Below are 13,936 nucleotides of genomic sequence, written 5' to 3' on the forward strand. Positions count from 1 at the left end.
GTTGAAGAGGCTATCTTTTTTCCAGTGTATGTTTTTGGCCCCTTTGTCAAAAATCAATTGGCTGAAAGTGTGTGGACTTGTTTCTGGGTCTTCTATTCTGCTCCATTGGTCTATATATGTTCTTTTGCCAGTACCATGCTGTTTTTATTACAATGGCTTTGTAGTATAGTTTAAAGTCAGGTATTGTGATTCCTCCTGCGTGGTTTTTGTTGCTGAGAACTACCTTGGCTATTCTGGGCTTTTTGTTATTCCAGATAAATTTAAGGACTGATTTTTCTATGTCTGCGAGGAATGATCTTGGTAGTTTAATGGGCATTGCATTAAATCTGTAGATCACTTTTGGGAGGATGGCCATTTTAATGATATTTATTCTGCCAATCCATGAACATGGAAGTTCTTTCCATCTTCTAAGATCTTCGATTTCTTTTTTCAGTGTTTTATAATTTTCTTTGTAGAGATCTTTTACCTCCTTGGTCAAGTTTATTCCTAGGTATTTTATTTTTTTGTGGGAGATCCTGAGTGGAAGTGTTTTCTGAATTTCTTTTTCAGTAGATTTATGGTTGGTGTACAGGAAAGCTTCTGATTTTTTAAGATTGATTTTGTATCCAGATACCTTGCTGAATTTGTTGATCAGTTCTATAAGTCTTTTCGTTGAGTTTGTTGGGTTTTTAAATATAGTATCATGTCATCTGCAAATAGTGAAAGCTTAAGTTCTTCTTTTCCAATTTGTACTCCTTTGATTTCCTTTTCTTGCCTTATTGCTCTGGCTAGAGTCTCTAGTATTATATTGAAGAGAAGTGGTGATAGTGGACATCCTTGTCTCATTCCAGTTTTTAGGGGGAATTCTTGGAGTTTTTCCCCATTTAATATGATGTTGGCAGTGGGCTTATTGTAGATTGCCTTAATAATGTTGAGATATGTTCCTTCTATTCCAATTCTCTGCAGTGTTTTTATCATAAATGGATGTTGAATTTTATCAAATGCTTTTTCAGCATCTATTGAGATGATCATGTGGTTTTTTTGTCTTTGATTCTGTTTATATGATGAATTACATGGATTGATTTTCGTATATTGAACCAGCCTTGCATCCCTGGGATGAACCCTACCTGGTCATGGTGAATGATTTTCTTGATGAGGTTTTGAATGCGTGTTGCTAGTATTTTGTTTAATAGTTTTGCATCCAAGTTCATCAGAGATATAGGCCTGTAGTTTTCCTTCCTTGAACTGTCTTTATTTGGTTTGGGTATTAGTGTGATGTTGGCTTCATAGAATGTATTTGGGAGAGTCCCGGTTTTTTCTATTTCCCGAAATAGTTTGAGTAGTATTGAGATTAGTTCTTCTATAAAGGATTTATAGAATTCACTTGGGAAACCATCTGGTCCTGGGCTTTTCTTTGATGGTAAGCTCTTTATTGCTGTTTCAATCTCTTTGATTGTTATTGGTTGGTTTAAGTGTTCTATATCTTCTTGACTCAGTTTAGGAAGGTTGTATTTATCTAGGAAGTTGTCGATTTCCTCCAGATTTTCCATTTTGTTGGAGTATAGTTTTTCAAAGTAGTTTCTGATAATCCTCTGGATTTCTACGCTGTCAGTAGTAATGTCTCCTTTTTCATCCCTTATCTTCATAATTTGGGTTGATTCTCTCTCTTTTTTTTAGTTAGGTTGGCTAGTGGTTTATCAATCTTGTTAATTTTTTCAAGAAACCAGCTTTTGGTTTTGTTGATTTTCTGTATTTTTTTTATTCTCTATTTCGTTAATTTCTGCTCTAATTTTAATAATTTCCTGTCTTCTGCTGGCTTTGGGGTTCAATTGCTCCTGCATTTCAAGGGCTTTGAGGTGTGTCATAAGGCTATTTATTTGAAGATTTTCTGTTTTTCTTATGTGAGCACTCAGTGCTATAAATTTTCCTCTTAATACTGCCTTCAAAGTGTCCCAGAGGTTTTGATATGTTGTTTCTTTATTTTCATTTGTTTCTAGAAATTTCTTGATTTCACCTCTTACATCTTCTATGACCCATTCTTCACTCAGAAGTGTGGTGTTCAGTCTCCACATGTTTATGTTGTTTCTCTGGGTCTTCTTATGGTTGATTTCTAGTTTCATTCCATTATGGTCTGAAATGACACAGGGGAGTATGTAACATTTTTTAAATTTGCTAGTGCTCATTTTGTGTCCCAGGATGTGATCTATTTTGGAGAAGGTTCCATGAGCAGCTGAGAAAAATGTAAACTCCGCTGTAGTCGGGTGAAATATTCTATATGTGTCCAACAGATCCATTTAGTTAATGGTGTTCTTTAGTTCTGAGACATCTTTACTGACCCTTTGTCTGGAAGATCGGTCTAGTATTGTGAGAGGTGTGTTGAAGTCTCCCAGTATTATTGTGTTGGGATTTATGTGTGACTTCATGTCACAAAGAGTTTGATTTATGAAAGTAGCTGCCTCTATGTTTGGGGCATAGATGTTGATTATTGTTATTTCCTCTTGCTGGACTATTCCTTTTACCAGTAAAATGTGACCTTCTTTGTCTCTTCTAATAAGTTTGGGTTTGAAGTCTAACTTGTCTGATATCATAGTTGCTACTCCTGCTTGTCTTCAAGTACCATTAGCATGGATTACCTTGTGCCAGCCCTTTACCTTGAGTTTGTTCCTATCTTTACTTGTAAGGTGTGTTTCTTGTAAGCAGCAGATGGATGGATTCTGGCTTTTAATCCATTTTGCCACTTTATGTCTTTTTATTGGGGAGTTGAGGCCATTTACATTCAGTGTGATTATAGAGAGATAATTTTTCATTCCCAACATGTTAAGATCTTATTTCTGTTTGAGATACTGTTTATTCTTCTTTGCTTAGTTGTCTGCTGGATGGGAATTCTTGTTTCTTTGGTTCTGGCGTGTATTACCCATTTCCTCTTTGCAGTTAATCTCCTTCAGTATTTTCTCTAGCGCTGGTTTTGAAGACATAAATTCCTTCAGTTGCTGTTTGTCATGGAAGCTTCTTATTTCCTCGTCTAATTTGATGGATAGTTTTGCTGGGTAGGAAATTTTTGGCTGGAAGCTGTTTTCTTTCAGAGTTTGGAATATGTTACTCCATGCCCTTCTGGCTTTCATAACTTGGTTTGGGAAGTCTGGAGTGATTCTAATTGGTTTGCCTCTGTATGTCACGTGGCCTTTTGTTTTTGTTGCCTTTAAGATTCTCTCCTTGGCTTCCACATTAGTCACTTTGACAATTATGTGGCATGGGGATCCTCTTCTCTGATCCTGTCTATAAGTTCTATAAGTTTTCTGGACCTGTGTATCGACCTCTTGCTCTATGTTTGGAAATTTTTCTGCTATTACTTCCTTGAAGAGATTGTTGATCCCTTTGGTTTCACCTTCTTTTCCCTCCTCTATTCCAATTATTCTTAGGTTAGCTCTCTTGAAATGGGCCCATATTTCTTCAATGTCAGATTCCTGCTGTCGGGTTTTTTTTTTTTTCTAAATTAGAAACTATGCGTTCATTTTTGGAATGATCATCTTCAAGAAGCGAGATTCTATTATCCATGTGGTCTAATCTGTTGTTTATACTTTGAATTGAGGCCTTTACTTCATTAACTGCATCCTTTATCTCTTTTTGACTCTCTCTAAATTCTTTTTGAAAGTCCTCTATTATTTCTAAAGTTATTTTCCTAATTTGATCTTCTAGAGATCTTTGGATTTCTGTGTTATCAGATTCTGATGTTGTGGGGTTGTGGGCATTCACTGCCCCATTGTTATTTCTCTTTCCCATGATTTTGGAGGTTTGTGCCTTCTCTGGGTTCTTCCCTGAGTCACTACGAGTTCACTTAAGATGCTCTGGATCTCGAGTCTATGGTATCTCAGTCACCACTACTCCTTTACTGGGTTGTATCACAAAGTCTCAGACCCAGGGAGTCAATCAAGGCTGCTTAGACCGTGGGGGGGTGCCAAGTAGGGCGTTCTCCAGCGGGGAGTTGCGACTATGGTATGATATCTCTGCCACTGCCACTCCCCCACTGGGCTGCACTGCTAAAATCTCCGACCCAGGGAGACTATCTGCGCAAGTCCCTGGGAGTGCAGTACTGGGATTTCTCCCCTAGGGGCCACAATTTGACTCACGGTTGTTGAGTGTGCTGATGGAGCTGTAGTGAACTCGGTGGATTCGCTGCTGCCGCCACTGGCAATATGGCACCACTGCCACGCCCTCGGCCGTGATGCAATGTATTTCTTCTCTGGTTTTGAACTCCGCTCTGAGTCCTTGCCAGTTGTGCTGTGCCCAGCCCTTAGGAGCTTTAGATGTTCCCTGCGCCAACAAAACTGCTGACTGCCGCCTGGCTGTTCAGCACCTGCTCACCTCGGCTCGCTGTCCACCCCTCCTCTCAGGTGACTAGTGGCTGGTTGATTGGATTGGTCTAGGGCCGTCCAGTGAACTCGCCGCTGCCGCCAGCAGTAAGACACTGCTTCTGCATCCTAGGCCGCGAGGCCAGAGTACCTCCTCTCTGGATTTGAGCTCTGTTTTGAGTCTCCCTTCTCTCTGGAGCCTGGTGCTGCTAGGGGAGATGTAGGCCACGCCGCTCTGGCTGCTCTGCGCCGTGGCTCTGGCTACTCCGCACCATGGCTCTGGCCGCTCCGGCCGCTCCGGCCGCTCTGCACCGTGGCTCAGGCTGCTCTGCACCGCGGGTCTGGCCACTCCGGCTGCTCTAGCCGTTCTGCGATGCAGCTCTAGCTTCTCCAGCTGTTCTGGTCACTCCGCTCCGGCTGCTCTGGCCACTCCGCACCGCCGCTCCGGCCAATCCGCACTGTGGCTCTGGCTGCTCTGGCTGTTCCAGCCGCTTCGCTCCGTGGCTCCGACTGCTCCACGCTGCAGCTCTGGCCGCTCCAGCTGCTCCGGCCGCTCCGCGCCACAGCGGGCGCGGCACTTCGGGCTGGTTTTTTTTCTGGTGTCTTGTTTTTCCAACCCTTTTTCTCTGTCCCTTGTATTTACCGTTTTTATTTCTTTGCTGGTGGTGTTTTCTGGCTCTGAAAGGCGCTGGTTTTGTGGTAATAGAGTTCGATTGTTAGCGGGACTTGTAAGTGCCGCTTTCCTCCATCGCCATCTTCCCGGAAGTCGGGATTCAGTCACTTTCTTGTTGGTACTGGGGATCGAGCCTGGGGCCATTCTAATTCTGAGACACCCACAGCCTTTTTAACTTATTTTGAAACAGGATCTTGCTAAGTTGCTGAGGTTGGCCTCAAACTTGTGATCCTTCTTTCTTAGCCTCCCAAAGTACAGGATTATAGGTGTGTACCACCACATCTGGTTTTAGAGTTACCTTTAAATATATATGAAAATATATATGTGTATACACACACACTCCCTCAAAAGTTTTGTTTATCACAATAGTAACTTTAAACATTTTGGGGGGGCACTGGAACCCACGGGCATTCTACATGTGAGCTACAGCCTCGGCCTTACTTTTTATTCTTTATTTTGAAATCAGGTCTCACTGAGTTGCAGAGGGCCTCACTCACTAAATCTTTAAACATTTTAAAGACACATTCAAGATAATTTGTTTTGAATAAATGTTTTAATTTACTTCATGTACAATGTTAATTGCATTAGAGACTCATTTCCCTTTGCTGGAATGCCATTTTTCCAGGAACATGAGAATAATTGGTCTGTATCATTAGTCTACATGAGGTCATTTGACATCCCGCACAGAAGGTAAGAACCATTCCACTCCCCAGAGTAACCTACACCAGCACATACTTCAGGATGGTAGGAAGATGAGGTTGTTTTAAACACCCCAAACAAATTTAAATGTAGGCAAAATCAGTGGCAGGATTTTATAAAGACATTTCCTAAAATGTCTTTCCTATCTCCAAATATCTTCCCATTTACCCTCTATTTTTCTGATATTCCAGTTCCAGTGATGCAGGGGTCTAATTTGAAACCATTATAAATACAGAGTTCTGAAGGGATAACACAGGACTCCACGGTCACACATGCACATCCCAGTGGGAAACCAAAAATTATATTTGTTTCTTTCACTTGAGGACACTCAAGAGCAAGATTGTTAGGATATAGATTTTTCTAAGGGCACAGAAGGTAAAGGAAGCTAATCATTTTTCAAATGAAAGGCAGTCCTGGATCCTGTGGTGGCCGGTAGAAACAGAAACCTGCAGGGATGGGGTTTTAGGAGTTGAGGAATCTGAAAAAGTCTTTGGGTCAAAGTTAGAAAACTTCTGTAGTGGCCATATTCATCAATGCATTTCCCTAATTCTTTTAATATACTTTCACTGGTGCATTGTAATCTCATATCTTAATGCAGTTCAGAATGAAGGGAACATACATGCACACAGCACTGCATGATATTTCCCCCAGATCCCACGCCTTTCCTCTCCTTCCCTGCACATGATATTGAGATTGGCATTGATAAATTTGTAGACATACGTAGCATTGATAGAAGTGTTCCCTAATTCTTTAAGCATAAAATTTCCTGATACAAATATTATTCTTACAACAATGCCTGACAGATGCTAAGGAAAGTTGTTAAGTGTTTAACCACCAGCCCTCCATTTGCTGACTCATAACATTTGCTGACTTCTGTGGGGTGATTACTCCCATGACATCCCATATCAAACAGGGCATCACTGAGATCCAAGTTGGTAAAAAAAGATGCTCAGCAGTACAGTGTCAGATGGTTTTCCACCATCCTGATAAAAGTAAAATATGGTAAAATAACCAGGAGTTTTGAATTTTTATCAGCTTTGTTCTTAGCATAATTTGACAGTGAGTTTCTGTCACTTAATTTTTAATAATAGGTATATTTAATTCCTGACAATTTGGCAGCCAGTTCTAAGGAGGGCTCCTGGAGCATTACCAGCACCATTATGTCTCTGTTTTTCCTTAGATCTTGTTCCCCACTCAGCCAGTAGCATTGACATTCTCCTTCCCTCAAGCTACACTCATGCCAAGTCCTACGGAAGTAAGTAGATGTCATGACATTACTTTTATAAGTTCTTCTTTCTAATGGACATCAAGCCCTCTACATGTGAGAGGGCCTTTTATTCACTAGCAGCTGGGCAGCTCAGGACTCCTGCCTAGGTTTCTGCCACATCCCTCAATTAGTGGAAAATGAACCTGGAAGTTCTTGGCTCTCCCATTTCTGGGTTTGAGTCTGAAGGACTACATATGAGCCCCCTTTTCTTTTAATGGTGCAAGCCTGCCATGATCAAATACCACAGATTCTCTACCTCTCCTCCTTTAGAGACACGGAAAAGAAGACCAAAATACAGGTACCCTCAACCTCTCAGCCCCCATCCTCATGCCTTACTTTAGCTGGAGAACCTGGACAAAGCAACTCTAAAGGGCCACCAAACATCTGACCTACTTTGCTGCTTGCAGAGGGGGGAATCAAGAGTTTCAGAAAAGCTAAATTCTCTTTAAACTTAGGTCACTTGCAAAATTGAAGACAATAAAATTCTAGCCCTAAAGGTAAGTAGTACTCTTTGTGCCGATAATATCATTGCCCTGGCATTGAAAGGTTTCTCTGCCAGCATCTGCTGTACTTACTGTGGTTTTTTATAATCAGATACTGCAAAATGTTCAGCAAGTAGAACATCTTCCAGGGGACACTCACAAGTCCCCAAGGGCTTAGATCTTATTAGTGAAGTTACACATGGCCACTCTCCAGAAAGCCCATTTGTTAATTCTATCTCCAAGAGCCTCGATTGCCACACAACACATCATTCTAATGTCTGCATTAGTTCAAACATCCTGTCGTCTCTCAGAAATCAGAATTCCTCTTCTTAGTCTATGAAACTGCTCTTTATTTTTCAAAGTTCAACTCAATAAAAAGTTGGCTCAACTTAACTTTCAACTTAATGAAAAACAAAGAAGCACTCAATCCCCTGTACACCCACAGTGCTTGCGTATGGTAACCAGTACAGTTCCCTCTTCATTTAGTTGAAGTAATTTAGAATTACTAGAACTAATTTAGAGTTTAGTTCTATATTAATTTCTCAGCTTCTTAAATTGAACATCATGCCAGACATATCCTTGTATCCACTGCACTTACTATAAAATAGTCAGTAAATTTCAGCTATCTTTAAAGATGAACTTTTTAGATGAATTTTGAACATGAGTTAGCATTGTAACCTAAGAAATGGAATGCCACCTTAGTTGATGGGAATAGAAAAGTAATAAACAAAGCAAGGAAAGAGTACTGTACTCTAGCTCAGTTTTATAAGCTAGTACCACAACCAACTCTGCCCCTCACCTACTAACAAGGACCAGAAGAAGCAATGTGGATGGCAAGAGGCCTAGAAGTTGTTCAGTGGCAACATATCACTTGTAAATCAGAATGTCTTGTAAGAGAATCCAGAGATGTCTTTATTGATTTATTATGGGCCTATGTATTTCAGAGGGGCCCATGTAACATATTATTGGCCTATGTAACATATTAGATAGCCAGGGACTGATAGTGGAAGTCACACTTAACACAGATTTCAGCTTAAATTTTAAAACTGTGTGGCACCCTATATTTGAGTGCTCCTTCTCTGGGCTTGGTTCCAGTGTAGTCTCTAGGCTAGATAAGTGTGTTGCAGTGGGGTTTTCTGAACTTGAATGGAAGGAGAGAGGCCTGGACGACCTATAAGCTTCCTTAAGATTCCACTGGATATGGTTTAGTTACATCATGACTTAAACTGAGGTGACTCATAACAGTTACTTTGGCTTAGAACTCGAATCCTAAGGTTCCTTACAGCAGGTTGAAAAACTCTGTTAGAATTATTTTGTAGGTCATATCTATCTAGAAGCCTCATTTGACTTTGTACATGTCCAAGAACACTGATCCAGTCAGGGACCCACTTCTAAGAAAGCATGGTGAAAAATAGGTAGTAGGTTGCCATAAAGTAATGACTGTTTTTAATTTTTAAAGAAGGGTATGTGCAAAGAGGAGAGAGTAACAAGTAGAAGTCCCACAGGAGGAAACTCCAAGTGGATTTGTAGGCTGATTATTAGAGAAGGAAAAGCTAAGGGGAAGTGCACACATATCAGAAGGAGATAATTGCTTCCCACTTAGTTCTTTAGTTTTTCACAAAGTTTGCAAGGAGAGTAAATAATTAGTCCCTGGAGAGGTGAGAGAAAGTTTTCAGGCTGCAAAACTCTTTTCCTTGCTGTTGTTTTTAGCAGAATCATAAGTATCTGCCCGCTATTCGTCAGGCACACAAAAGCCAATCTTTCCTCTAGTAGCTAAAACTATTAATAAGTAAAACAAATTTAATCAGAGATCAAACAAAATGGCACTGAGTTAGCTGCCCTGGCTCCTTGGGGTGATCCCCAACCTGTGACTACACTGCGTAGTCATGCCAAGGCCTCTCAAGATATCCTATTGACAGAGCTACTTTCAGAAGTGAGAAGAAGTTAGCACCTACTCTCTACCAAACTCTGCTGGTCCCAGTCCAGTTCTGACTCAAACTAGTATAAGAAATCTAACACCAGAGCTAGTTTGCACTCCCACCAACAGTGTAAAAGAGTTCGTATTTCCCCACATCCTCGTCAGCAGTTGTTATTTGACTTCTTTATGCTTGTTGCTCTGGTTGGGGTTAGATGTAATCTCAGTGTAGTCTTGATTTGCATATCTCTGATTGCTAATGATATTGAACATTTCTTCATGTATCTATTGGCCATTTGTAGCTCTTCTTTTGTGAAGTGTCTATTCAATTCATTATTGCAATCATTTTGGAAAACTGTATGGAGGATCCTCAAAAGAATGGGAACAAACTTACCATATGATCCAGCAATACCACTTCTGGATATCCACCCCAATGAATGCAAACAAAGGCATGGTGGCACACACTTGCAATCCCAGCATTCGGGAGCTGAGACAGAAAGACTGCGGTTCACGGACAGCCTCAGCTACTTAGTGAGGCCCTCCGCAACTTAGTGAGACCCTGTTTCAAAATAAAGAATAGAAAAAAATAGGGCATGGGGTATAGCTTGGAGGTCGAATGCCCCTGGGTTCCATCCCCAGACCCAAAAAAATAAAAACAAAGAATTCCATGTGTATCTATGTTCATAGCTGAACAAATCACCATTGCCAAACTATGGAACCAGCCAAGATGCACATCAACGGATGAATGGATTACAAAACTATGGGATAGGTACACAATGAAATTTTACTCAGCCATAAAGAAAAACACAATTACATCATTTACAGGGAAGCGGATGGAACTGAAGGACATTATGCTAAGTGAGATTAGTCTGTCACAAAATATAAGAAATTGTATGCTCTTCTTAATATGTGAAAGCTAGGGAGAAAATGGGTCATAGGAGGAACTCTAGATGAAAAAGGAGATACTATAGATGAGCCAAAAAGGCGACCTGACTGAAGGGATGGAAGGGAGAAAAGGAAAATTCTCTAATGTCCATGATGTACATTAACAAGCATATCAAAGTCAATCACTAAGACAAACATGAGAAGGAGGGAGGGGGAGAGAATGGGGTGGGAATTGGGTAAGGTCAAATTGAGTGATGTGTGCATGTATGCCTCCACCATCTTGTATTCCATTAAGATGTATGACTACAATGCACCAATAAAAATTAAAAAAGAAATGAAGATGCCCATTTCTTAATTGGGTTACTGTTGGTGGGAATGCAAACTAGTGCAGCCACTATGGAAATCAGTACGGAGATTCCTTAGACAACTGGGAATGGATCCAACTATACCACTACTAAGTACCTTTTCAAAGGGGTTGAAATCAGAAAATTATACTAACATATGCATACCCATGTTCATAGCAGCACAATTCACAATAGCCAAAATATAGAACCAACCTAGGTCTCCATCAACAAATGAATAGATTGCAAAATTATGAGAAATACACACAATGGAATTTTTTTTTCAGTACTGAGGATGGAACCCAGTGGCATTCTACCTCTGAGCTATACCCCCAGCCCTATTTTTTATTCTTTATTTTGAAACAGGATCTCACTGAATTGCAAAGTGCCTTGCTAAGTAGCTGAGGCTGTTCATGAACTCGGATCCTCCTGTCTTATCCTCCCCAATGCTGAGACTGCAAGCGTGTGCCACCACACCCGGCTACACAATGAATTTTACTCAGCAATAAAGAACAAAGTCATGTCATTTGCAAGAAGATAGAAAGACCTGCAGAACATTATGTTAAGTGAGATTAGTCAAGCACAAAAAGAAAAGGGACATATGTTTTCTCTAATATGCTCAAGCTAGGGATTATTAGGGATACCAGAAGGACTCCAGATAATGGAGGGGAAACCTCTGTGAAACCAGAAAGGAGGGGTAGGAGAGGAAGAAGACTGAGGTTTATTAATGGTAAAGCTACATGTGACTATGTGTATACATGTAATTATAACAGTATTAACCTGGACACTCAGTATTGGGAGGGAGGGAAAAGGGTAAGTGTGGGGGTGGGGGGCACCAAGTACTGTGTGAGTGTATGCCATTGTCAACATGATCCACCTTATGATGTGAGACTTTAGTGCACAAATAAAAATAAATAAATAAATAAATAAATAATAGACCTGTTAAAAAATAAATTGGGCACCAGAACTAACTGCCCCCATTATTCTAAAACTTTTTTTTTCATCTTCCAAAAAACTTCTGCTGAAAGGCTAAAGGCACTGGGGACTGAAGGGAGAAGAGGGAAGCCTGGATGTGTGCAGTGCTTCTATCCAGGAGTGGTCCCAGAGAGGGGTACCAACAGAGGGGCACACTATCTTCTGTGTTAGGGCACCAGGCCCTTTATTTTTCATAGACATCCTTCCATTTCAGAACCTCATCCTACAATCTGGATCCAGCTCCTCAGAAAAGAACACACTGAAAGACTACTGATCACATGTCATTGTTTGGACATCTCAAAGGCAAGTGTTTGTGGTCCTGAAATAGGTGAGAGCAGAGACATAGGTAGGAATACAGGAGCAGGAGAGACTAAGGAGGAGGAGCTGGAAGAGCTCCAACCCAGGTACCCAGTTCCCGCATGCAGCAAGTGTCCTTCATCCTTGTGACTTCACGGATGCTCGCCAGCTTCCTCGCCGGTGAACTGCGGGGCCTCTGAAGATCCTTTTGGTCATGTCCTCAATAACCTCCTTGACCTTCTCATTCCTGAAGGTGAAGATGAAGGGGTTGAGGAAAGGGGTAACCACTGCAGTTATCAGGGCCACCACCTTGTTGAGGTGCGTGGAGTGGCCCTTGCCTGGCCTCACATAGATGAACATGGTGCTGCCGTAGCCCAGAATCACCACCGTGAGATGGGAGGCACAAGTAGAGAACGCCTTGTGGCGCCCAGAGGAGGAGGGGATGTGCAGCACCGCAGCCACAATGAGGATGTAGGAGACCATAATAAGCAGCATAGTGGTCAGCACAAAGACCAAGGACAGGAAGAAGTCCATGCGCTCAATGTGGCGGGTGTCAGAACAGGAAAGTTTGAGCAGTGGGGCTGAGTCACAGAAGTAGTGGTCAATGACCTTAGAGCTGCAGAACCAGAGCTGTGTTTTCTGCAGAGTGGGAGAGATGATGGAGAGAAACCCAACCACCCAGCAAGCCACCACCAGCTTCACGCACACCGGACGGCTCATGATAGTTGGGTAGTGCAGAGGGCGACAGATGGCCACGTAGCGATCAAAGGCCATGACTGTGAGGATCAGGAAGTTGGTAGAGCCCAGAGAGAAGTAGAAGAAAGACTGGGTCAGACATTGGGCCAGGGATATGGTCTTGTGTGTGGACAAAAGGTCTGCCAGCATCCTAGGAACCACGGTGGAGGTGACCAGCATCTCCATGAGGGAGAAGTTGCAGAGGAAGAAGTACATGGGTGAGTGAAGACGGGAGTCCAGGCAGGTGAGAGTGATGATGGCCAAGTTCCCCAGAACTGTCAGCATGTAGATCAACAGGATGAATGGAAACAGGAGGCTCTGGAACTCGTGGAGGTGAGAAAATCCCAGGAGCACAAATTCCCTGACGACGCTGTGGTTTCTCATTGCACTTGATGCCAGTTCTCTGCAACACCTGTGAGAGGTCAGGTAATCATAGTAAAAATTCCCATTTCTCCTTGGTTAAGTCCCTTTCTGGGTGGGGCCTGGCTCTTCAAGAATATGACCTTATGGGCATGGCCAATCTCGGTGCTTCGAGGAAACAATCCCAAAGGGCAGAAGTTTTCCTGGAGAGAGGACTAGACTGGCTGGGATGAGCAGGTTTAGGAGTCACTTTTCTCTCCTGTCTTTCTCATTCACCATTGTATCCTGCACATTTATTAAGCTCCAACTCTGTGCTAGGCATTTGGCTGGGTCCCGGGATAAAGTAGTACTTTTTGACTAACTTCCAAATTTAAGTGCTTTGGTCAAATAATTATTACTATCAAGTTCTTTCCTTATGCCAGACACTTTAGACATCACTCATTTTCATTTTGGGGGCTCAATCCACATCTTATTTATCTTCTTTGTGTTATTTCAGGCTACACATAATTCAACCCAGGGGCATTCTACCTCTGAGCTATATCCCTAGCCCTATTATTTATTCTTTATTTTGAAATAGGTTCTCACTGAGTTGCAAACAGCCTCACCTAAGTGGCTGAGGCTGTCCTTGGACCTGCAATCCTCCCATCTCAGCCTCCCAAATGCTGGGAATACAAGCCTGCACCACCACGCCTGGCTCATAATTCACTTTTGAATTCAAGGATCCTGCTCTTGGTATGTCTCCCTTAATCCTGAATTTCTCTTGTCTGACCCCTTCTCTAGCTGCCTGTCTCTCTGCTATTTTTTTATTTTTATTTTTTATTTTTTGTGGTAGTGAGAATAGAACCCAGGGGCATTTTACCTTCAAGCTACACCCTCAGCCCTATTTTTTATTCTTTATTTTGAAACAGGGTCTCCCTGAGTTGCAAAGGACCTAAGTAGCTGAGGCTGTCCACGAACCATGATCCTCCTGTCTCATCTT

General features: G+C 41.9%; 1 protein-coding gene across 1 annotated transcript in view; it reads right to left on the reverse strand.

Annotated features, from left to right (window-relative positions):
* Positions 1 to 12,981, reverse strand: part of OR9A2 (olfactory receptor family 9 subfamily A member 2) — a gene marked incomplete at both ends in the record, with an annotated part of 35,993 nt that extends 23,012 nt beyond the window's left edge. Inside the window, one exon of the mRNA XM_080701264.1 lies at positions 12,019 to 12,981. Coding sequence (XP_080557390.1) covers positions 12,019 to 12,981 — 963 coding nt within the window. The remainder of the gene's footprint in view (positions 1 to 12,018) is intronic.
* Positions 12,982 to 13,936: the final 955 nt, after the last annotated feature.

Source organism: Muscardinus avellanarius, assembly GCF_963383645.1.
Source record: "Muscardinus avellanarius genome assembly, chromosome: 9".
NCBI lineage: Eukaryota > Metazoa > Chordata > Mammalia > Rodentia > Gliridae > Muscardinus > Muscardinus avellanarius.